Raw genomic sequence first — 23,491 nt, forward strand, 5'->3', positions numbered from 1 at the left:
TCCATAACCTTATCTGGGAAGGACCAACATCCTGTTCTGGGTCTTATTTCGACGTGTGTCTATATATATATATATATATATATATATATATATATATATATATATATATATATATATTGTGGGTAATTCTTACTATATATATTCAAACTTGTTCAGTCGCCGAGCAGCATTGTGGGAAAAGCGGATCCACTCCCACATCTTTCCCGGATTCTTTTGGCCATGTGCGGTATTTGTGGACATTATTAAATTAACGTTGCTGGTGTGTTATGAACTTATGTAAGAGTGACCACGGTAGCTGCAACTGGTACATTTGATAAAGAGATGCGTACAATGAGTTAGTTAGGTTTATGGATGTCCGTGGTTAAGAAATTGGATATTGACCGTGTGGCAACTGCGGGGCGATGTGGGGCAGGCTACAAAATCGTCACACCACATTGTATCTCTAGTTCCCACTCGGCCCTGAGTGGAATGAGGTGGACGGAATATCCCGAGTGCGAGAGAGAGAGCGTCAGAAAATACCACATAATCATCCGTGAACTGATAATCATATCATCGTTAGTGTGTCTGTACAAGTTGATCGGAAGGATGCTCAATGTCTTCACATTCTGATAACATCGCCTGCCGAATGTAGAGCTGTTATAACTGCGTCTGTGTACCACCACTTTTGTGCTGCTGACGGTGTTCCATAAGATCCAGATTTGGCAAGAGTGGCCAGTATGGAAATGCTAAGTCATGTCCTGACTTGCCTTCCGTTCTGTGTTTTCATGATGGCCCGGGGCACCTCACACGTGCACGCTCACCAGCTCACGCTCAGTAAGTGTTCGCTGTACGAGGTCGATTGGCTCCTTCCTCAAGTGGTGTCGCTGCTGCTTGAGCACTTTTACTGCTTCGTGGAGCAGTTTCCACGCTGACGGAGGGGGACACCTTTATCTAATTCATCATTGATACCATCTGTTTGTTTATTTATTTCTCAGAAACACTTTTGGTTGAGATACTTTTCTCTGTTGACATGCGAAAGCATGATTAGTTTATATATATACGCTCAGTATGACTTACATATTTTCTGTATAAGAATGTTTGTATGTAAACGTAGAACAGTATGAGATAAGATGAGACGGCTTGTATGTTTATAATGCAGTGTATTTAGCAGGTTATTTGGGGAGTGTCGCATCATAAGTTTGTTATATGTGAATTAATATATTGATAAAGTTTTAGGACTGGGAATGTGAATGCTAATGCGAGAAGGATTAATGTGCAAAAGGTATAGAACAAAGGTGTACAGGAACGTCAAAGAGGTTTTAAATGGAAGAGAGAGAGAGAGAGAGAGAGAGAGAGAGAGAGAGAGAGAGAGAGAGAGAGAGAGAGAGAGAGAGAGAGAGAGAGAGTTGGTAACCGCATTAACAGAAGACTGTCACGGGTGTGTGGCTATGTAAGACTAAGAAATGCAGGGTGAAATGATTCTAAGGAGGAAATTGGTTGGAGAGAAAGAGAGGGAGAGAGAGGTTGAAAGGAGAGGCTGACTCATGCGGCAATGCTCGTGTGATGAATGGATAACAAAGTCATGGATAGGAAACTGAAAAGTGGCGCATGAAAGCGAAAGGAAAACAAATGAGAATAACAGAAGAATGAATAAAAATCCGAAAAAAAGATGAAGAGGAAAATAAGTACAGAATGAGATCCTCTTGATAAACATGGGTGAGCTCTTCTTGCGATTGTGAGGTATGCAGGGTATTTTAAACTGATTGGATGGAATTGATGGTATATGAAATACGCCAGCATTGGTATATTGGAATTGGTGGTATATTGGAATTTGGATTAAGGAGAATGTGGGATATGGTTAACAGAAAGACATTAGAGTTGGAATGTATGTGAAAAATGCGTACGGCAGGGAAATTGGTCATATACAGGTAATTGCCATGATTGCTCCACCTTGTATAGATGAAAGAAGCTTAGATTGATATAAGAATTACAGAAAAATAAGTCGTTGCATAATTAGCAAGGTAGGATGTTGGGCAGAATTGTCATTGCTCGTTTTTAAAGATCAACTAAACACTTTGAAGTGGGAAAAACAAGGCGATTTAAAAATTGTAAACGCTGAGTGTAGCCTAACGTTCGAGCAGGTGGGGGAGAAAGTCCAAGAGAAAACCTAAGAAAGTGTGTTACATATATGGCTAAAGAAAGGGTGAATGAATGATGAATTGATAGGAAATAACATTGGTAAATTCTGACTCCTTATTGGAGATGGTTAGTAGGTTTGTTGGTTTTGCTGTAGGCCCATCCACTGCTAGAGTCGTTAGGGCTGTCAATCAGGCTACATCCACCAATCAGAAAGTCTGTAAAACTTTCTTCGGGTGTTAAGGCTATAATTCTAGGACTGCATCTACTCTCACTGCGGTTACTTATGACCCATGGACGGAGATGGAAGACTTCTAAATGCTGTTAAGATATAATGGATGTGTGAGGGATGCAGTGCCCGTGTGAGGGTAATGTTAGTGAGGATAACTGTATGAACTGCATGTGGAAGTATGTCAAGGCTGTGCTTTGTCACCATGAATATTTGATTTTTTGTTGGATAGATAACATCACGTGAGATTAAAGTGGTAAGACTGATAACGATGCACTAAACTTTTTTTTTTTTTTTAACAGCAGAATGGGGAGGTGACTCATTGTGTGTAGATAACGCCTTTGTGGTTGCTAGCTGGATCAAAGGAGTTTAATGATGTGTTGAGTCATTTTGACGTGTAGACGCTTTTGTGGTTGCTGGATCAGAGGAGTTTAATGATGTGTTGGGTCATTTTGATATTTGTAGAAGGAAGATGGTCAATAATTCGTCAAAGGGAGAGACAAGTCTGTTTCCAAAAGATATGGGCTGCCATTGCAATATTAACTTGCATGGTGTAGAGTTAATTACTTACGAGTATAATTATCTGAGAATACTGCTTGAATAGGATGTTTGTGGGAAACTTGGAATCGTGAGATGAATTTATCGTTCACCGAATCTTAGGTGAGTAGGGAAAAAATATAAGCAAGGTTTTACAGAAAGCTCGTTGGGGATGGATGTGAAACCTTAGCGTTCCTTAGCTCATGATAGGCCTGGAAATGGGGGCAATAGATATCGATATTTTAAGTATTATACTTGTAATTAAGAGAATAGACAGTGTAAAGATGAGAAAGATATATGTTAAGAAATAATTGGAAAGGAACATAGGTGTTCTTTCAGAATTGTATGGTTATTTAGGGTAGGCAATATGTCAATCAGGGAAATATATACGGTTGTACATATTTGTGTGAGTGAACTGAGGCAATGTTTGGTTCTTGATTCACTACATGCAGGTGGAAGCTGAGATGAATAGTGATCGTTTCTCCAACTTATGGTAATTTTGTTAAAATGCTTTATCTCTGCCTTCCGTCCCATATGAAATCCAGTTTTTTTTTTTTTATATATAGCATAAGGGTTTTAGCACTTCTTAGACATCCGATTTTTCAAATACAAAACGCTAATAGATAAATTGAAATGTAATATTCTTGTGATTATCCATAGAAAATTATTGATTTGGTCGATTACGTTAGCTTATCAGTAGTGAGATTTTAGGATGTAGAACGTTGACACACTTTATTTCCGACTCTTCATCTCGTCTTTTACATCTAAGAAGATCTACTTAAGTGCTATAGTACCCACGTTCTCCTACCTATACTTTTACCATCTGTTTCTGAACGATTTATTTCCGGCATCTGTTCCAGATCTGGACCGGACGTCCTCCTCAGTGCGTCTTCAAATTAACCTTTCCCCCTGTCACCTCCGTCATACATTTCCTTATTTTACCTTCTTGTCTCTTCAGTGAGCCCTACCCATAGTCAGTGCTGCCTCTCATAATAACACTTCTGTGCTGTATCATTAGGGAGAAAAAGCATAAGAGGTCATAGCACATACCCAGTGGTGGAAGGGACTACTAAAAGCAGGGGGTGGTAGTAGGCTGACAAGACCTCTGTCACTCGAGAGATCCAAGCCCTTAACTTAGTGTAAGACCTCACCCACTTACGGATATATCTAACTGGACATGCCTCTGGGTTCGTTATACCCTCCCGTTACCTAGGTGTGTAAACTCGAATTAACCAGATAGACGAAAATGTGAATTAGTTAGCGGACAGCCTCATCAAAAGAAGTGGCACAAAGACATACAAACATACACAAACATGCACACAAAATCAACGACTTGATACACTGGCGAAGAGGAAATGGATGTTTCCATCTTGACCCCACTAGCGAGTCCTGGAGGATTTCATCCAAGCACAAATGCTTGTGTGCCCTCCCACACCCCAGGTGGGTTTTAGGGTGTAGTAATCATACAGGTCCGTTCTAGAGTAAGTGTTTCCTAACGAGTGTGTGTACTTCTACAGGTGGTTGCGTGAGGGGATCCGGGTGTTCCCAATGTCCAGCAAGATATTTCACACAGGCGTCGGATGGGTCTATGTTGTGTTGCCCGAAATGTTCATCTGCTGCCCTCTACCACGGTGACTTCCCCAGCAGCTGGTGTGTCTGCTACTCCAGTTAGTACCATACTTTTCCCTGCATTTGGATGCATCTGTTAATTCTCTTAGTTACCTACTTCATCAGCAGGTGGTGTATCTGCCAGTGGCATATCTAGAGTATGGCATGTAGGGTAGGTGCTCTGGGCGTCATTTGAAGGGGGGCGCCACTCAACATGTTTGTTTTTTGACATATGCTACCCACTTGACATTTTTAATGATTTGGTTTTGTGAAATAAAAAAGAAACGCCTACTTTTCAACTATTGTAATATTTTTCTACAATCAGTTGCATTGCCGCTTCTGCGTTACAATTTTGATCAAATAAGTCATTAACTTCAAGTCTTTAAGAGTTTGGATGAATTTAAGTTTGGCCTAACTCACTTGAAGCACATTTTTAATCAAGCCAGGGGTGCAATTTCAGTGCTTGCTATCTATTCTATTCTATTTTACCTTGTCGCTATCTCCCGCGTTAGCGAGGTTGCGCAAGGAAACAGACGAAAGAATGGCCCAACCCACCCACATACACATGTATATACATACACGTCCACACTCGCAAATATACATACATATACATCTCAATATATATATATATATATATATATATATATATATATATATATATATATATATATATATCTATCTATATATATATATATATATATATATATATATATATATATATATATATATATATATATATATATATATGTATATATATATATACACACATACAGACATATACACTCATGTACATAATTCATACTGCCTTTATTCATTTCCATCGCTACCCCGCCACACATGAAATAACAACCCCCTCCCCCCGCATGTGCGCGAGGTAACGCTAGGAAAAGACAACAAAGGCCACATTCGTTCACACTCAGTCTCTAGCTGTCATATATAATGCACCGCAACCACAGCTCCCGTTTCACGTCCAGGCCCCACAGAACTTTCCATGGTTTACCCTACACGCTTCACATGCACTGGTTCAATCCATTGACAGCACGTCGACGTCGGTATACCACATCGTTCCAATTCACTCTATTCCTTGCACGCCTTTCACCCTCCTGCATGTTCAGGCCCCGATCACTCAAAATCTTTTTCACTCCATCTTTCCATCTCCAATTTGGTCTCCCAATTCTCAAATCCTCCACCTCTGACACATATATCCTCTTAGTCAATCTTTCCTCACTCATTCTGTCCATGTGACGAAACCATTTTAAAACACCCTCTTCTGCTCTCTCAACCACTCTCTTTTTATTACCACACATCTCTCTTACCCTATTATTACTTACTTGATCAAACCACCTCACATCACATATTGTCCTCAAACATCTCATTTCCAGCACATCCACCCTCATCCGCACAACTCTATCTATAGCCCATGCCTCGCAACCATATAACATTGTTGGAACCACTATTCCTTCAAACATACCCATTTTTGCTTTCCGAGATAATGTTCTCAACTTTCACACATTCTTCAATGCTCACAGAACTTTCGCCCCTCCCCCACCCTATGATTCACTTCCGCTTCCATTGTCCCATCCACTGCCAAATCCACTCCCAGATATCTAAAACACTTCACTTCCTCCAGTTTTTCTCCATTTAAACTTACCTCCCAATTGACTTGTCCCTCAACCCTACTGTACCTAATAACCTTGATCTTATTTACATTTAGTCTCAGCTTTCTTCTTCCACACACTTTACCAAACTCAGTCACCAGCTTCTGCAGTTTCTCACACGAATCAGCCACCAGCACTGTATCATCAGCGAACAACAACTGACTCACTTCCCAAGCTCTCTCATCCACAACAGACTGCATGCTTGCCCCTCTTTCCAAAACTCTGGCATTCACCTCCCTAACAACCCCATCCATAAACAAATTAAACATCCATGGAGACATCACACAACTCTGCCGCAAACCAACATTCACTGAGAACCAGTCACTTTCCTCTCTTCCTACACGTACACATGCCTTACATCGTCGATAAAAACTTTTCATTACTTCTAACAATTTGCCTCCCACACCATGTATTCTTAATACCTTCCACAGAGCATCTCTATCATATGCCTTCTCCAGATCCATAAATGCTACATACAAATCCATTTGCTTTTCTAAGTATTTCTCACATACATTCGTCAAAGCAAACACCTGATCCACACATCCTCTGCCACTTCTGAAACCACACTGCTCTTCCCTAATCTGATGCTCTTTACATGCCTTCACCCTCTCAATCAATACCCTCCCATATAATATCCCAGGAATACTCAACAAACTTATACCTCTGTAATTTGAGCACTCACTTTTATCCCCTTTGCCTTTGTACAATGGCACTATGCACACATTCCGCCAATCCTCAGGCACCTCACCATGAGTCATACATACATTAAATAACCTTACCAAACAGTCAACAATACAGTCACCCCCTTTTCTAATAAATTCCACTGCAATACCATCCAAACCCACTGCCTTGCTGGCTTTCATCATCCGCAAAGCTTTTACTACCTCTTCTCTGTTTACCAAATCATTCTCCCGAACCCTCTCACTTTGCACACCAACTCGGCCAAAACACCCTATATCTGCCACTCTATCATCAAACACATTCAACAAACCTTCAAAATACACACTCCATCTCCTTCTCACATCACCATTACTTGTTATCACCTCCCCATTAGCCCCCTTCACTGAAGTTCCCATTTGTTCCCTTGTCTTACACACTTTATTTACCTCCTTCCAAAACGTCTTTTTATTCAAGACATTCCTAGACCACTCTTCCCTTTACCCTTGAGCTTCGTTTCACTCAGAGCCAAAACATCCAGGTTCCTTTCCTCAAACATACTACCTATCTCTCCTTTTTTCTCATCATGGTTACATCCACACACATTTAGACACCCCAATCTGAGCCTTCGAGGAGGATGAGCACTCCCTGTGTGACTCCTTCTTCTGTTTCCCCTTTTAGAAAGTTAAAATACGAGGAGGGGAGGGTTTCCAGCCCCCCGCTCCCGTCCCCTTTAGTCGCCTTCTACGACACATGAGGAATGCGTGGGAAGTATTCTTTCTCCCCTATCCCCAGGGATAATTCAGTGCTTGCTATAGGCGTTATTTCCCCTAGATATACCCCTGGTATCTGCCACTCTGGTTAGTATCTGCTTCCCCCAGCACTTGGTGTTTTGGCTACTCCCCATTAGCTATTACATCAGCTACTCTGGTAAGTATCTACTGCCCTAGCAGTTCATATTTACTTACACACTGGACACCTCATTCAAGACTCGATTATATATGTAAAATTCCTAACTGCTACAAAACACTTGGATCACTCTTGTGGTCACACACTTTCATCTGTCGCTCAGCCTCTTCGTAAACACTTTAAAATATTTAAGCTTTGGATTTTCTGAGGGCTTTGTTGTATATGCATACATTTTATTAAGTATATAAAGCACAGTGGGTCAGCTTTGTAAATACTCAGTCCAGCTTTTGTACATTTAGAATGTTTTGATATTCATGAGAGGTTGGAACTGTGTTTCAGTTGACTTAAATATGGACCTTCCTGGTATAGCGGTTAGCATTCCTGATTGTGATACATTCATGAGCCCAGGGTTGAGCACATAGGTTCGAATTGTGGTTGTTGCAGTTGGTCCATTGTCAACTCAGCTGTAAAATAGACTTGAGGAAGCCTGACAGTTCTTTTTTAGGATGGTTTGAAACTTGATGCTGATGTATGGTTTGTTAGTATGGTTTGAAACTTGATGCTGATGAGATTGCATCCATTGTAAGGATGAAAACTCCCCAGAATGTGACAGAGGAACTGAGATTTGCAGGCATGGCATTTTGTTTCATTAGATTCTTATGTAAATTGCCTGACATAATGGAGCCTATCCATCATTAGCTAATTAAGATGTTGAATAGTATTGGGAAGAGCATAGGAGGAAACTCAAAATATGATCAAGCAGTCAGTGATATCCTCTCTAGTGTTAGCTGTGTATGACTAAAAACCACTTGTTCATTTAGTGTGACCCTAGTCAGACAGGCTTAGGTGCTGCGTTGGTGCTAGAAAGTATAGCAATAGCTTATGCAAATACAGCATTGACTTCTTCAGAGACTAGGTATGCACAGTCTGAGAAAGAGATGCTAGTATTTGTATTTGCATGGGTATACATTTGGGAGACTGACTAGAGTAATAAGTGACCACTAACCTGCACAATCAGTCATATAAAACCTCTAGACCTAGCACCAAAGTAACTGCAAGGGATGTTGCTCCAAGCTCACCAGTATGACATAGAACTGGAAGATCAGCTTGAGAGGGACAGGGATAATGCAGATTTTTTGTCAAGAACACTCTTACCAGAGAAAGAAGGACAATGTAAATGCAGATGTATATGCTAATTAATGTGCAGGACTAGCACAGGGGTGAAGCAGGACATAGAGAAGATGCTTGTAGTGCACCAGGTGAAGGTACAAAGCATAGTGTAGACAAACTACAAATGTGCTTTCAGTTTGATTTATGGATTACATTGTGACTGATTAAATATGATTGTGCATAAGAATATTCATATATTTGTGCCTCAAAGAATCTTTTTTAGTTTAAATACTAAAATATTTTACAACCCTATTATATTTTTATAGTAAAAAGTATTTTCCAATGATGTACATATACAGTACAATACTATATCTTTTAAAAGATAAAGTATGTAACAATAATCATATTTATTACAGCCTGTCCTAGAGATGCATATTTGAGAATATACTGAGCAAGATAACATTGGTTTTCTCTCCTATGAAATAATATTAGGTATATGAAGATGCAGAAATCAGTACAAAAAAATAAGTTTATTGCATATAAATGGAAAAATGCTTGAGTTTGTCATCATCATGCATCAGACACGTTATCTGTTGTATAACCATTTTGATGGAGGGGAAGTTACATATTTGGACTACTGTATATAAGTTACTGTAATGAATAAAGAACCCATGAAAGATATAAACAACTCGGAATACATTTTTTCATGTCATAGTAGATTTTCAGTAGTTATTGTGAGGTTCTTTCCCTTACTAGTTTCTAAATAATGACTATGTTTACCCAAATATTTTTGATAGGATTAAGGTCACAATCCTTTCTGGGCCAAGGTAGAAGGATGATATTCCTCTTATCTTGGAACCACTGCCTTTCAATCCTGACAGTATGTACTAGACATTTGTTCTGGAAATTGCATAGATTTCTGGTTAGCATTAAACCTTCCCACAATGTTGGCCAGCTCTACCACACCATGCAGGTGTATTCCACCCCACATGTAGCTTGTACATGGCCACTGCCTCCATATAAATGTTATCACACTTGTATCTGGTTAGGGAATATAATGCACGTGTTAAGTGGAATGGGAAGAGACAGCTAGTGGTATTTGTGCAACATTTATAATAGTCTTTTAACACATCACATGTTTTAGGGAAAAGTGGGCAGGTCATTGACTAAAAACCTTACATACATCAAATTATTTCTTCTCCAGCAGTGAAGCTTGCTGTGAGACTTCAAGCAGGTCTTTTCATGTCAATATTACATGACCCCAGAAGTCCATTCCTCCATTCATGTGTTTTTGTGCAAACTGTAGACAGGCCTCACAGTGTCATTCTGACAGCTATTATTTTTATCGCTGGCATTCCTCGATGTATCCCAGCAAAAGGAAACCATATTCTGACAGTCTTTTAGGCCTTGTTCAAATTTATGTCTAATATTTTCCCTGCATTAGTGAATGGATTCACTTGTTCAGCTTATTTGTTCATCTTGCTCTTATGATGGCCTGGTCTGGCAGGTCACCCTTTTCCTCCCATCTTGTCAACCATTTTCACAAGATGTCCTATAATATGCCACATTGGTGGACAATTTCTCTTGGAGAGTGGCCATTTTGCATTATTCTGACAATTTGTATATGCTGGGCAATTTTGGATTTGCAATGATCATAACAGTTAGTCCTTGTATGACTGGTCTCCACACAGAAACTGAAGGCGGTATCATGACGGTTATTCCTCATATGGCTGGTCTCCTCGCAGAAACTGAAGGAGGTATCATAACAGTAAGTCCTCATGTGGCTGGTCTCCACACAGAAACTGGAAAGCAGCAGCCGAATTTGAGTCTTGAGTCAAAGCCTTGGTGAAGGGGAACACATGTAGATGACTCATTAGAGCAGTGGTCAAACTTACAAGATAGGGAGAGGGCAGCAACTTTAAAGTGAACAGAGAGAGGGATAAATGAAGAGAGGTGTTAAAGGGAGACCCAGAGGGCATTTGATTCTAGTCTAGTTTAGATAGCAAGGTCGAAAATATAGTGATAAAAGGGAATGGGATTGAATATTCATATGTAAAATAACTGTAGAGATGATTTCTAAGTTAGAATTATACTTGAAGGCACAAGACTTCATTATTGTGGTCTCATCCTGTAGGTATCTCTACGGGGAATGACATAGAAGCCCGAACAGTGAGATTCCCAGGACCTTCCAGCTTAAAGCGTATCACTAGCAGCAGTAGTAGTGGCACTGACAGTGTTGACACAAGGCAGGCACTACATACAGGCGACTTCCTCAAGGATGCACTGTTTGTCATCAACCAAGGAGGTATTGACAATGAGTGAATAAGTGTATGATTGTATGTTTAATGTAAGTACATTTATGTATCTGAGTAATAGTGCTTGATTAATCAGCTTTGCATTAATGCATTGAAGACGCAATCATACACTTACAGTGTATAAAGGAATGCGAAGTTCTTTTTGTCATTTTAAATAAATATCATACCAATGTTAATTAGACAACAGAGCAGGCAAGAGATATGTATAACTGCTTACTGCTAAGCCTCCATTCCAGAAAACAGCTGAGCCAGCACCTGTATTCTTCAGGGCATGTGGGGACCAGCAGTAGCAGCCCTGGGGTGTCACCGGCAGTGCAACAGGCCCTTACCCTAATGGCTGAGACCCTGGAGGACCTCCATTCCAGGGTGTTGCGGTTAGAAGATATTGTCCTGCGTCGTCCAGGTGAGGAGGCTATGGGCATTGCAAACTTCTGAATGGTCATTACACAGATAAACTAAAATGTTTCTTCTCGGACCTATGATCCTGAATGTATTTGTCTTCCCATCAGACATGATACAGGTGTTTAATGTGATATATACTGTGAACTGTTCTTGCAGTGGACCAACAGCCAAGTGGGAGTGTGGACCGTGTTGGGACAAGTAGTGGCCCACCCCATTCGTTAAGTGGGTCCTGCCCTGCTACTAACTTCACCCGTGTTGGAGATGTCTGCTACTATGTCTCTGTCTGGGGTGACAGCCGTTCACTGTGGAACGTACTGTATTGCGCTGAGGCTGTGTTATACTTCTTGTTTCTCACTATGCTTCTCTCCCTCTCCTTTGTCATACTTTACCATCCCTGCAGTGTTACACTTCTAACTTACCTGAGAAATTGTACCCTGTAATATTGACTGTACCACTTCTCTGATCATTCCTGCTGTGTCACATCTCACAACCCCTTTTCAGAACCCTGCATCTCTTTCCCAGCTCACATTTTCCTGCCTTGCCACACTTCATGCTTAACAAGCTTGGCATGTCACTTTTCCCCTCTCTAATGTCATCCCTCACCTTCCTTCAGTCATACCTCACCATCCTTATTGTGCTACGTCTCTAATCATTCATTGCAATGTCACACCTTTCAACTGCCCTTTTAAGCTGTACTTCTCTCCTTTCCTGATATATCATATGTTATCTTTGCTGTACCACATTATGAACTACACCTCTTAATCCCTTTCTGAATCACACCTCTAAACTTCCTTGCAATGCCACACCTTTCATATTCTCTGATATGCCTTACTTCATTATCTTTACTGTACCACATCCCTAATCATTCTTGCTGTGTCACACTTATTGCCACACTTCTAAGCCCTACCTTTAACCTCTCTTGCCGTGTCAGATTTGATGATGAGAGTATATATTGACCACCAGAACAATATAAGTAATATGTTTATACAAATTTAGTTCAGTGCCCATAACCTTACACCCATATGCTCCCTGCTGTATGACACCTGTATTGATGGTTTACAACCTCACTCTTTCCCCTCCATAATGCACCTAATGGTCATGCTCTGGTACATTACATACGCTTTTAGACTATACTTATGTCACCTCACACATTCCTGCTGTGCCACACTTCTTACTTAGCTGAGTAGACTAACATGTCACTATCTTCATGTGTTAGTAACAGTTTTTGTGTTTTACCGTGTCCGACTTCTTTCCTTCTGTGCTGTACATCATCCTCTTTCTCTGCCATACCTAACAAACACTGCCATGGTATGGAGAATCATATTCTGATTTTCTGGTGGTTTGACAAGATTCTTTCAATATTACAGCATTAAGAAAGTAGTCTGCTTAGCTGTGTGTATGAATATGAAAAATCAATTTCAGTGTAATATTCAAGTTGTATGAGATTTGAAGTTGTCTTTAGAAAGAATCTTTGAGAAATTACTATTGATCTATGTATCACTTTTTTGTGCTCTTAGGATGCCAAAGAATCTTGTGAGCTAATGGGTGCAAAGCTTGCCGAACCTGTAACTCGGAGAGAGTTCTTGGACCTAACACAGTACCTTTCTCTAGCTGCATCCACCACTGGTAAGTGTATTTTACCATGTAAATCTTTGATGAAAGAGTTTAGTAGTCAAAGCAATATATGTAGGATGAGACATGGCTAGTTGTTATATAATATTTTGAATTGCCTTAATGCTTTATCATTGTTTTGCCTTTTTCTATTGCAATTCTTTTTTTTTTTTTATTTTTATTATACTTTGTCGCTGTCTCCCGCGTTTGCGAGGTAGCGCAAGGAAACAGACGAAAGAAATGGCCCCCCCCCCATACACATGTATATACATACGTCCACACACGCAAATATACATACCTACACAGCTTTCCATGGTTTACCCCAGACGCTTCACATGCCTTGATTCAATCCACTGACAGCACGTCAACCCCGGTATACCACATCGCTCCAATTCACTCTATTCCTTGCCCTCCTTTCACCCTCCTGCATGTTCAGGCCCCGATCACACAAAATCTTTTTCACTCCATCTTTCCACCTCCAATTTGGTCTCCCTCTTCTCCTCGTTCCCTCCACCTCCGACACATATATCCTCTTGGTCAATCTTTCCTCACTCATTCTCTCCATGTGCCCAAACCACTTCAAAACACCCTCTTCTGCTCTCTCAACCACGCTCTTTTTATTTCCACACATCTCTCTTACCCTTACGTTACTCACTCGATCAAACCACCTCACACCACACATTGTCCTCAAACATCTCATTTCCAGCACATCCATCCTCCTGCGCACAACTCTATCCATAGCCCACGCCTCACAACCCTACAACATTGTTGGAACCACTATTCCTTCAAACATACCCATTTTTGCTTTCCGAGATAATGGTAAATTATAATGGGAGGGTATTGATTGAGAGGGTGAAGGCATGTACAGAGCATCAGATTGGGGAAGAGCAGTGTGGTTTCAGAAGTGGTAGAGGATGTGTGGATCAGGTGTTTGCTTTGAAGAATGTATGTGAGAAATACTTAGAAAAGCAAATGGATTTGTATGTAGCATTTATGGATCTGGAGAAGGCATATGATAGAGTTGATAGAGATGCTCTGTGGAAGGTATTAAGAATATATGGTGTGGGAGGAAAGTTGTTAGAAGCAGTGAAAAGTTTTTATCGAGGATGTAAGGCATGTGTACGTGTAGGAAGAGAGGAAAGTGATTGGTTCTCAGTGAATGTAGGTTTGCGGCAGGGGTGTGTGATGTCTCCATGGTTGTTTAATTTGTTTATGGATGGGGTTGTTAGGGAGGTAAATGCAAGAGTTTTGGAAAGAGGGGCAAGTATGAAGTCTGTTGGGGATGAGAGAGCTTGGAAAGTGAGTCAGTTGTTGTTCGCTGATGATACAGCACTGGTGGCTGATTCATGTGAGAAACTGCAGAAGCTGGTGACTGAGTTTGGTAAAGTGTGTGGAAGAAGAAAGTTAAGAGTAAATGTGAATAAGAGCAAGGTTATTAGGTACAGTAGGGTTGAGGGTCAAGTCAATTGGGAGGTGAGTTTGAATGGAGAAAAACTGGAGGAAGTGAAGTGTTTTAGATATCTGGGAGTGGATCTGGCAGCGGATGGAACCATGGAAGCTGAAGTGGATCATAGGGTGAGGGAGGGGGCGAAAATTCTGGGGGCCTTGAAGAATGTGTGGAAGTCGAGAACATTATCTCGGAAAGCAAAAATGGGTATGCAATTCTTAGGATACATTTTATTATGTTTGCTCATGGTTTCTATGTACTGCCCTGCCTTATCACATGTGATATTCCCTTCTTTCTGAAGTCTTCTTTAAACGTCAAGTACCTTAATTTGTTCTACAAGAAATGCAGTTAAAACAGTACCCCCATGTCTTGACATTATTTCCTCACCCCTGGGGACTAGAAAATTGGTAATTGTTTTGTGAATTTGGTTAGAAAGACTTGTGTTTTGTGACAGACTCATTATTAGTGAATACTGCAAACACTCCTTTGCAAGTTCACAAAAATTTGTGACATTTGTTCTACAAGAAATGCAGTTAAAACAGTACCCCCATGTCTTGACATTATTTTCTCACCTATGGGGACTAGAAAATTGGTAATTGTTTCGTGAATTCGGTTAGAAAGACATGTTTTGGGACAGACTCATCATTAGTGAATACTGCAAACACATTCCTTAGCAAGTTTACAAAAATTTATGACATTTGTTCCCCATAAAATAAAATCTTTTTGCTATTACAGCCTGCATAAATTTGCTTTATAAAGCCATCCGTATAAGGGTGGCTGTTTACTATCAACAGTAAACATATGAAGCATTTTCTAATCTAATATCTAAGGAGCTTGAGATCGTGTTCTATACAAGGATGTATTGTTTTCATGGATGAAATTTACACTCGGACAAGGTTTGGTTGAAGTGTTATGGCTTTAAGCTTGAAATGGAAATATGTTTAAAAACTGAAAAGATTTCCCCAAAATATCTCTTGCAAGTTACATTTGGTTATGATCCATTTTTCAGGCTTCAGCTACTGGATAGGTGGGCTGTACCCAGGTTTGTCGTGGCTGTGGGTGTACAGTGGCGAGGAGGTGACCAAAAGTAACTCCTACTGGACAGGGGTGGACTCGTCGGGGAAGAAGGTGCTGCCTGGTGATACAATCTCGGGCCGCTGCCTCACTCTCACCTACCTCGTCACAGCTTCAAGCTACTATTTTGCTCCTGATCAGTGTGGTTACGAGAAGTATTACGTCTGTGAGCATCTGGACAGGACTCATAGGAGGTCCTGAGGATTGCTCATCCATTTCTGCTGATAATGCTGGGCATTTAGCTAGATGACTTTCAAAGTATTCTGAATGGTATGGTATCAAGCTGGGGAAAGAAATTAAAAGATTTCTGAAGACCTTTCCATTAAATAATTGAAGTTGACTTTTCCAGTATAGTTATGATTTTGTTATACGTTGCATTTAGAGTACATTCCATACCTGCTAACATATTCCAGAATTTTCACATTTCAAATTTTTAAATAAAATTAAAAATATTTTTCTTCCTCCAAAATTTGTAATTGCCTTCCCTTGTCTTTTCTTTCCCTTTCAAAATCTCTATATTTCACTTGAGGCCTGGCCTTGATGTGGATGCATACTGGAGTTGGAAAATTTTTTCACAAAAAGACTAAATAAAACTTTTCAAGCACTTTATACATTCTCTTGTATATTTACAGAGGTTGATTTATGTATTCATATCCTGGATTATGTAAAAACTATAACAGGTATTACATATTTACATTATTTTAATGGCTGTAATTCTGTGAATTCCAGAATTATGACATTTCAAATTTTTAACAATCTCAATTCTTCCAAACCTTTTACCTTATCTTTTCTTTTTCCCTTTCATAATCTCTATTTTTCATTTAAGGCCTGGCCTTGAGGTGGACTTATGGAGAAAAAAAAAAAAGCCTTTGTAAACACTGCAAATACACACACAAAAGTTATAAATGGACAACTTACCTTAACTTTCTCACAAAAGGGGACTAAATAAAACCCTTCAAGAATAAGTGCTTTATACATTCTCTGCATATTTACAGAGGTTGATATATCTAAATTATTCATATCATGGATCATGTGAAAATAACTGGTATTACATATTTACATTTTTTGAATGATGTAATTTTGAAACATATCTTTAAAGGAAGGTTAAAAAGGGACACTCATTCATCTCTTTTCTAGCAAGGTGTTGTCTGCATGTTATAAGCACCTCTTCCCACACTATATAATGCAACTGACATTACGGTAAAGGTGCTACCCAACTAAACTAAATTACCCGCAGATTAGTCAACCTCTTCCATCATGCCATAAGATCTAATAGCTATATAATAATCCTGAGTAAAATTATAGATTTTGGAAGATTGCATAGTAATAAAAATATATGTATACTCTTATATACAATCAATTGGAAAATACCTGGAGCCTTGAACTGTGGCATGTCCTGTTTACATTTCAGTTATTCAAAGGTGAAATGGAATTACTCCACTCTTCTAATGAATCTATCTCAAATATAAATACTTTTTTGTCAAGTGAAGTAAATATAGAAACGGTAGAGAATAAATGAGATGGAAACAGTCACCAAGAGCTAAAATAAATACAGATTCTTAGAAATAACATATAAAGCAGTCTTAAAAACAGGCACATAAAATATCAATTGGAATACAGGTTGAGCATCCTTAATCTGAAATGCTCAAAACCCAAAACTTTTTGAGCTGTGACATGATGATACAAGTGAAAATTCTACATTTGACCTTGCTCTCCCATGCTGGGCTCTGAGGCTTTGTTGGCACCAATTTGTTACAAACAATTGTCACTGCCAGACCTATGCGTATCTTCACTGTGTATTTTTGCTTATATCTGCTCTGTAGTACAAAGATATTGTTGAAAATGTCAAAAAGGCCTCCAGATATCCCTATAGGTAACAGAGATAAGAAAAACAGGAAGCACTTATGTATCTATAACAAAGAACGTCGATAGCTCATTATGTATATGCAAATATTCCAAAATCCAAAACACTTCTGGTCCTAGGCATTTCAGATAAGGGATACTCAACCTGTACATTTATGATTATATCATTACTAACGTAAACGAATTCCCACAAATGCAGAATCTCACATATAAGGTGCTTTAGTGTGTTACACACTAGTCTAATTATGATATTTACTACATTGCAACTTATGCTACCCACTTTTGACACAAGTGATGGTGGGGGATATAAGGCCATTTATGTACTTTTAAGCTTCTTAAATGCTGACAGAATTAAAGAATTTGAAGACCTAATGACAATTTTTAAATTGAAACGAGTCACTCTTTCCTAAATTATATCACAGTACAATAGATTCATCACAATTTTAACTATATATATTTACATTACATGAGACCTTCACAAAACATGGTAACCTGCATTAGATGATATGGACAACCAATATTTTGTGATTTCATGTTTATCATCACTAATAAAATACAAAGTAACTGAAATTTGGATGTCTGATAGAAGAGTCCTGATAGACCCAGGTATGTCTTGATAACAGACTACATTAAGATTACATTAGTCCCTTAAACCACATCCTATGTACAATTTAAGTTTTCATGACAATGTGCAAAACCTTGCCTTAAATTATTTCTCAGACCATAGTTGGAGTACTGCTTAAAGTAATTTCACTATAGATATTTTCATCACTGTCTTTCTTTGTTCTTGGCAATGGTTTTGGAGTGAGCTTGGAGGCAGATGAGTCATTATCTGATCTTGAGGCTGATATCCGAATGACAGCTGTGTGTTTTTCTGTGACAGAGTGGTCATATTTACCATTAGGGTTACTAGTACAACAACAAACGCATTCTGGTTGATCTCTGCGATGCTTCTTATGGTCCCGCTTGACTGCTCGAAGGGATCTCTTCTCATTAGAACTGTCTTTTGTCTTGCGTGGCACCACCATGTAGCCATAGTAGTTGAACATCCCAGGGTAATAGGTGGCATAGGGAAATTTATGTTCATTGTCAAAAACACTCAGAAGCTCAGCATTAACCTGATGCTTTCTCTGTCTTACTGTTGGGGGAACAGGAAAGTCCCCTAATGGAGAACTGCAGGTACTGGCAGCAGAGTCTTCTTCTGATGAGAGCAAACTTGAACAAGTTGATACTGGGGACACTGGCATCATAAGACCTGACTGTCCTGACACATGTGCAACAGGATTAGGTGAAGGTATATCTTTTCTGCGGCCTCGCACGAGGGTGAAGACCACAAAGACAATGGAAGACATGCAAAACACTGCAGCCACACCCAATGTGATGAACAAGTATAGGCGACATTCCTGAGCTTCAACAGACTCCTGGTGAACTTCAGCATCTGTTGAGTTAGTATACAGCATTATCAGTTTATCTGGAATGAAAAATTTGTTTTAATAAGGAAAAGCAGATTATTTTTTTCCACAAGTGCCAATCATTCCAGATATTTTCATATTAGAGATACAGCAGGTGTTGCTGGACTCTGCCTGCTTGGTGTTACACAATGAGTGAAATGTCACCTTTGGCGAAGCCTTGTCATAACAGAAAATGAAATCTTTTTTATGAACTTTCACCTCAACAGTCAATGATTTTCCTGCTACTGATTGTCTCACAGCCTTGAAACTGCAGGATCCCCATTAAATGGCCCTAGGATTTTAGAATTAAAAATGAAACATTAAAGCACTTGATTTTAAAGGCTGCTCTAGATCTTTGATTGTTTTCTGATCAATCAGAATATATAACTTTGAAGGGGATGAGGGCACCTTAATAATGAATGTTACCATTGTAGTTATGGTTTTGAAAAAAGACCAAAACATTAAAGATAGTAATGGCTGTAAGACTCCTCAAAATGTAACAAACAACACACCAGAATGGAAATGTGGAATGGAAGATATTTTGATGGTGTGGAAACCTCTAAGCACTACAGATGGAATACTTGTACCTTCCTAAAATTATTACATATCCAAATCTCAGAGCACACTTGCTCTGTAAATAACAAGAGTAGTTTATTCTGTCGGTATTTACAAAGAAATTTACAAAATCAGTTTCGACTGTAGCTTTCCTAATATAAATGGGTTCAGCCTGTGTCAAAAAAATGAGATACTTTGATTTAAAGTTGTAAGCTTCTACTGAACTGTTCAGTAACTGAGGCTTATGGTAGCACCCATGACGATATATTGTGGGGAAAGCAGATACTTCACTTTTACTAAATTCAATATTTCAGGGGCTGGATTATTTGAAAGACACACAAAAGCAGCAAATATTTTAAACAAAAACAAAAAGAACTTGAGCTGCATCTTACCGGGAATTTTTACCCTAACAGACAAGTTTCTTTCCCAGTTGGTAACATTCTCACGCCTCCTGTGAGATTGACTGGAGGAAACTGATGGTGTTGTGGAGGAGATAAAGGAGGAGGAGCTGGTTGTGATGGGAGGTGGATAAGGAGGACCAGAGGAGAGACCATTTGGAGCAGCAGGGACAATGGTAGTAAAGGAAAACTGGTCCACAGCATGTCTTTTTCTTCGACCAAATCCAAGGATGTCATCATCCCCAGCTGAAGCGCAGTTTACCTGGTGTGGGAAAAATGACCTGTTCACTTACTATTTCTCATCTTTTTCCTTTAATACTGAAAGTTTTAATTGTAATTTTATGCCTCAATCCTTCCTTCTTAATGACCATTAAAGAATGTCACTAAATTTATATTAGTTAGGTCAACTATTTAATGTGACATACCATTTCTCTAAAATTTTTGGGTGCATTATCTAAAAAAAAAAAAAAAAAAAAAAATTTAGGTGATAGAAAAGCACAAAGTTTTAAGTAAAGTTTCTAATCTGATTCCTGTCAAGATTACCTATGTGAAGTTTTCTGTACGATTTCCTTTAAGATTACCAATAACCTGGGAACTTATTTGAATGTGATTCCAAAACACTCCCACATACCCAGGAAATGACTTCACTGCCTAATCCCAACCCTCAGGCACTTCCTTATTACCATAAAAATCCATTAAAAAGACCTAATCCCAGTCTCTGTGCCTTGTATTTCATTCATTGTAGTAAAATTTACAGCTGCCACAAAGGTATCAACAATGGCAAGTGTAAACCCTCTTACAGCCATCAATATCAGATGGGAAACTCTTGGTGAAAGTGGAAACCTACTGGTGCACAGTCTTCTGCATCAATACATCCAATGACGTTTGCAGTGATCATAAGAGTGTCACCCACTTCCATGTCTTGGAACATAAACATTCTGAAGGTGAAGTTGTTGATCAGTGGATTACGTGGGTCTCTCTTTGGATGTTGACGAGCGATTACCTGCTCCACCAAGAGAATACCTTGGTTAGACTGCATTGAAAGTATATGTTTCATATGTCTGTCTATCAGTATTTCTATCTCTTTTTGCATATTATATTACACATTCTAATGCTACTTAAATTAGATGAATTAGAACATTTTTAAGCATCATAAGAAATAAATGGTTAGCAACAAATCCAGAGGAAAAGCATAGATTCTAATTTGAAATAATGAAATTATATATATATATAAAGAAAAATCCTGAAATTACAACAGAAAATGACAATTGAACTGAAAAACTGTTGACAGAACCTTGTAAGAGGGATTACGACAGCCATCAGCAAAGACAAGGTCAGCTGCGTTGAGGATGGAGCGGGTGCGGGGAGCCCCAACTTTCTGGATGATGATGGTGGTGATGCGGCTGTACTGCCATCCTTTACAACCAATAGCCAGGAATAAGCACAAACATATAATGCACTTGTAGCTCTACAAATTGTATGACATGAAATATCAGTGAAATGATTTTGTGTCTAGTTATTATTCAAACACAATTTTTGTGGTTCATGCATTTGGTGATATTAATATAACTACATTTTACAGTATATTTCACTGTACTGATCTTCAGCACAATTCTTTTATGTAATGATTACTGAGTAACAAAAGGAGCCTTCCTGAACTGACTTTGCCAACACAGATGTCCCTCTTTTCACTTGCCCTGAGATATCACTCATGTTACAGAGCATCAACAGCTCACATGTATCAAAAAAGTGAGTTTCCCCATGATCTTTCTTCTCTTTGTGGCTAGATTTATCCTGCAATCACTTCTCTTTTAATCTTGAATAACAATTGTCTGAGATCTTTTACCTTTTCACAGGATCATATTTTCTAACACACTGCTTTTCTGATGTGAAGTTACCTGTCTGGTCTCGATGGCCCTTGCATCGACATACAGTACCATCTTGTTAGGGCAAATCAGCATAAAAAGACACAGATTATATGATTCTAAAACAGTTAAGTTTTCCAGTGCACTTACAGTTTCTCTGATGAACAAGTCCTTAATGGCAGTATACTAAATAATGAAGTGATGAACAAGTCCTTAATGGCAGTATACTAAATAATGAAGTTTATGTCTTGCTAGGTGAAAATAGTGAATTCATCTTCCACAAAGACAAACATTCCTTTTCCATGACTTTATTCACCCGGAGGTTTTCATATCAGAGGTGACAGAATCTACTCTATGTCAGGTTGGTTGTATTAATTAGATATAAACAAGATCTCCAAAAATGTTTTCTGCTTTAGCGACAAAGCTAAGGAACATATATTTCTTCTGATATACTGCTTCTGCTTGCTATGGTGAATTTTTCTTAATGTAAAAGGCAGACATGCATTTGAAAATATTTATACAGCAGTAACTTGAATAGAAGTAAGCTGAATTATAAAGTAGGATTTGAAACCATGTTGATCTAGATACTTTAAACTGATAATGCAGCAACTGTTGAGAGCTGATACACTTTCAGTCTCAAGTTCCTTACTTCCAAGCCTAGTTGAATTTTGCCACTTTCCATTTCACAAACTTGTAAAATATTACAAGTTTTTCTGCATTTCACAAACTTGTAAAATATTACAAGTATTTCTGCATATAACCTTCTCACTCATGTTTATTCCTGAAGGGTTGGGTCAGAGTGCACCACCACTGCCCTCAAGAGAGAAAAGATTATGAAGAGGAAATAGCTGTTATACTGTACAATGTATAAACAATGAATTTCCTTTATATAACTTTTTCACTCTTGCATCCATCAATTTGCCACGTACACAACAAAGAGTGGGAAATTAACAAAAAGGACTTTTTGGGGCTTCATACCAACTTGCCTTTCCCACCTTAACTAAACAGTATCAGGAACTGATTCTTTGAAGAAAATTCTCATTTGGTTCCTGTTCCATTCCTGAAAGTAATAATATGGGAAGAAAAGATTTCCAGCCCATGTGCCTCCCTCTTCTAGTTGCCTTCTACGACATGCAGGGATACATGGCTGATGATCTTTCTCCCCTACTCCCAGAGATACTAAAAGAGGAAATTGTACAATAATTATTTCCTCTTCTTAACCTCACTCAAAGGTGGTAGTGACAATCTAAACCATCCAGTCCTATGGCATCTAAATATGTCTTAGCATCCTCAAGAAAGTTGATTTCAGTGTATCTGGGTAAAACTGTGACACTAATATACCCAAGAGTAAGAAAGTAATGAAAAGGATATTTTTGTAAGTTAGAGAAAAAGATTCAGTTTTCACACAGTACCAAGGAGATAAAGAAACGACAAATTATAAGGCTGTGCTCAACTTGAGGATTGGCAATAGCTGTAAGATCAGAAGATTCTAACTTATTTTTCTAATGCCAGATTTGATAAGTTTTACAACTGCTTTTTCTCAAATTGGATACAGACTCACAGCTAATCAACTGTCTGAATCAAATTTAGTTGTCTTGAAACTGATTCCTTTTCCTAAATTGACATAATAATATGCTCCTTTTAACCTAACTCTGGTTCATCAGAGGCAAAGTCTAATCCTAACCTA

General features: G+C 38.8%; 2 protein-coding genes across 9 annotated transcripts in view; one reads left to right on the forward strand and one right to left on the reverse strand.

Moving 5' to 3' along the window:
- Window positions 1-442: 442 nt before the first annotated feature.
- On the forward strand, window positions 443-17,907 carry LOC139762498 (uncharacterized). The gene is made up of 7 exons (XM_071687462.1): window positions 443-813; window positions 4,399-4,548; window positions 10,958-11,128; window positions 11,407-11,541; window positions 11,697-11,851; window positions 13,058-13,166; window positions 15,608-17,907. Exons 1-7 carry the CDS (start codon window positions 717-719, stop codon window positions 15,871-15,873), a joined length of 1,083 nt encoding a protein of 360 aa, XP_071543563.1. The 5' UTR covers window positions 443-716; the 3' UTR covers window positions 15,874-17,907.
- Window positions 16,631-23,491, reverse strand: part of LOC139762493 (uncharacterized) — a 130,834-nt gene continuing 123,973 nt past the window's right edge. For 7 of the 8 annotated variants that reach the window (XM_071687449.1, XM_071687451.1, XM_071687450.1 and 4 more), the window contains 4 exons: window positions 21,234-21,355; window positions 20,787-20,942; window positions 19,934-20,201; window positions 16,631-19,006 (listed from right to left, as the gene is read on the reverse strand). In XM_071687449.1, the coding sequence (XP_071543550.1) occupies window positions 18,252-19,006; window positions 19,934-20,201; window positions 20,787-20,942; window positions 21,234-21,355 (1,301 nt within the window). In that variant the 3' untranslated portion in view covers window positions 16,631-18,251. The remainder of the gene's footprint in view (window positions 19,007-19,933; window positions 20,202-20,786; window positions 20,943-21,233; window positions 21,356-23,491) is intronic. The other variant, XM_071687454.1, reaches the window with a different exon arrangement.

Source organism: Panulirus ornatus, chromosome 43, assembly GCF_036320965.1.
Source record: "Panulirus ornatus isolate Po-2019 chromosome 43, ASM3632096v1, whole genome shotgun sequence".
NCBI classification, from domain to species: domain Eukaryota; kingdom Metazoa; phylum Arthropoda; class Malacostraca; order Decapoda; family Palinuridae; genus Panulirus; species Panulirus ornatus.

What these genes read in the sequence shown, in the direction of transcription:
- LOC139762498 (XM_071687462.1), top strand. Translation starts at nt 717, where the DNA reads ATGGAAATGCTAAGTCATGTCCTGACTTGCCTTCCGTTCTGTGTTTTC. An exon ending in ACAGCCGTTCACTGTGGAAC is followed by an intron (nt 11,852 to 13,057) that starts GTACTGTATTGC and finishes TTGTGCTCTTAG; the next exon opens with GATGCCAAAGAATCTTGTGA. An exon ending in TCTAGCTGCATCCACCACTG is followed by an intron (nt 13,167 to 15,607) that starts GTAAGTGTATTT and finishes TCCATTTTTCAG; the next exon opens with GCTTCAGCTACTGGATAGGT.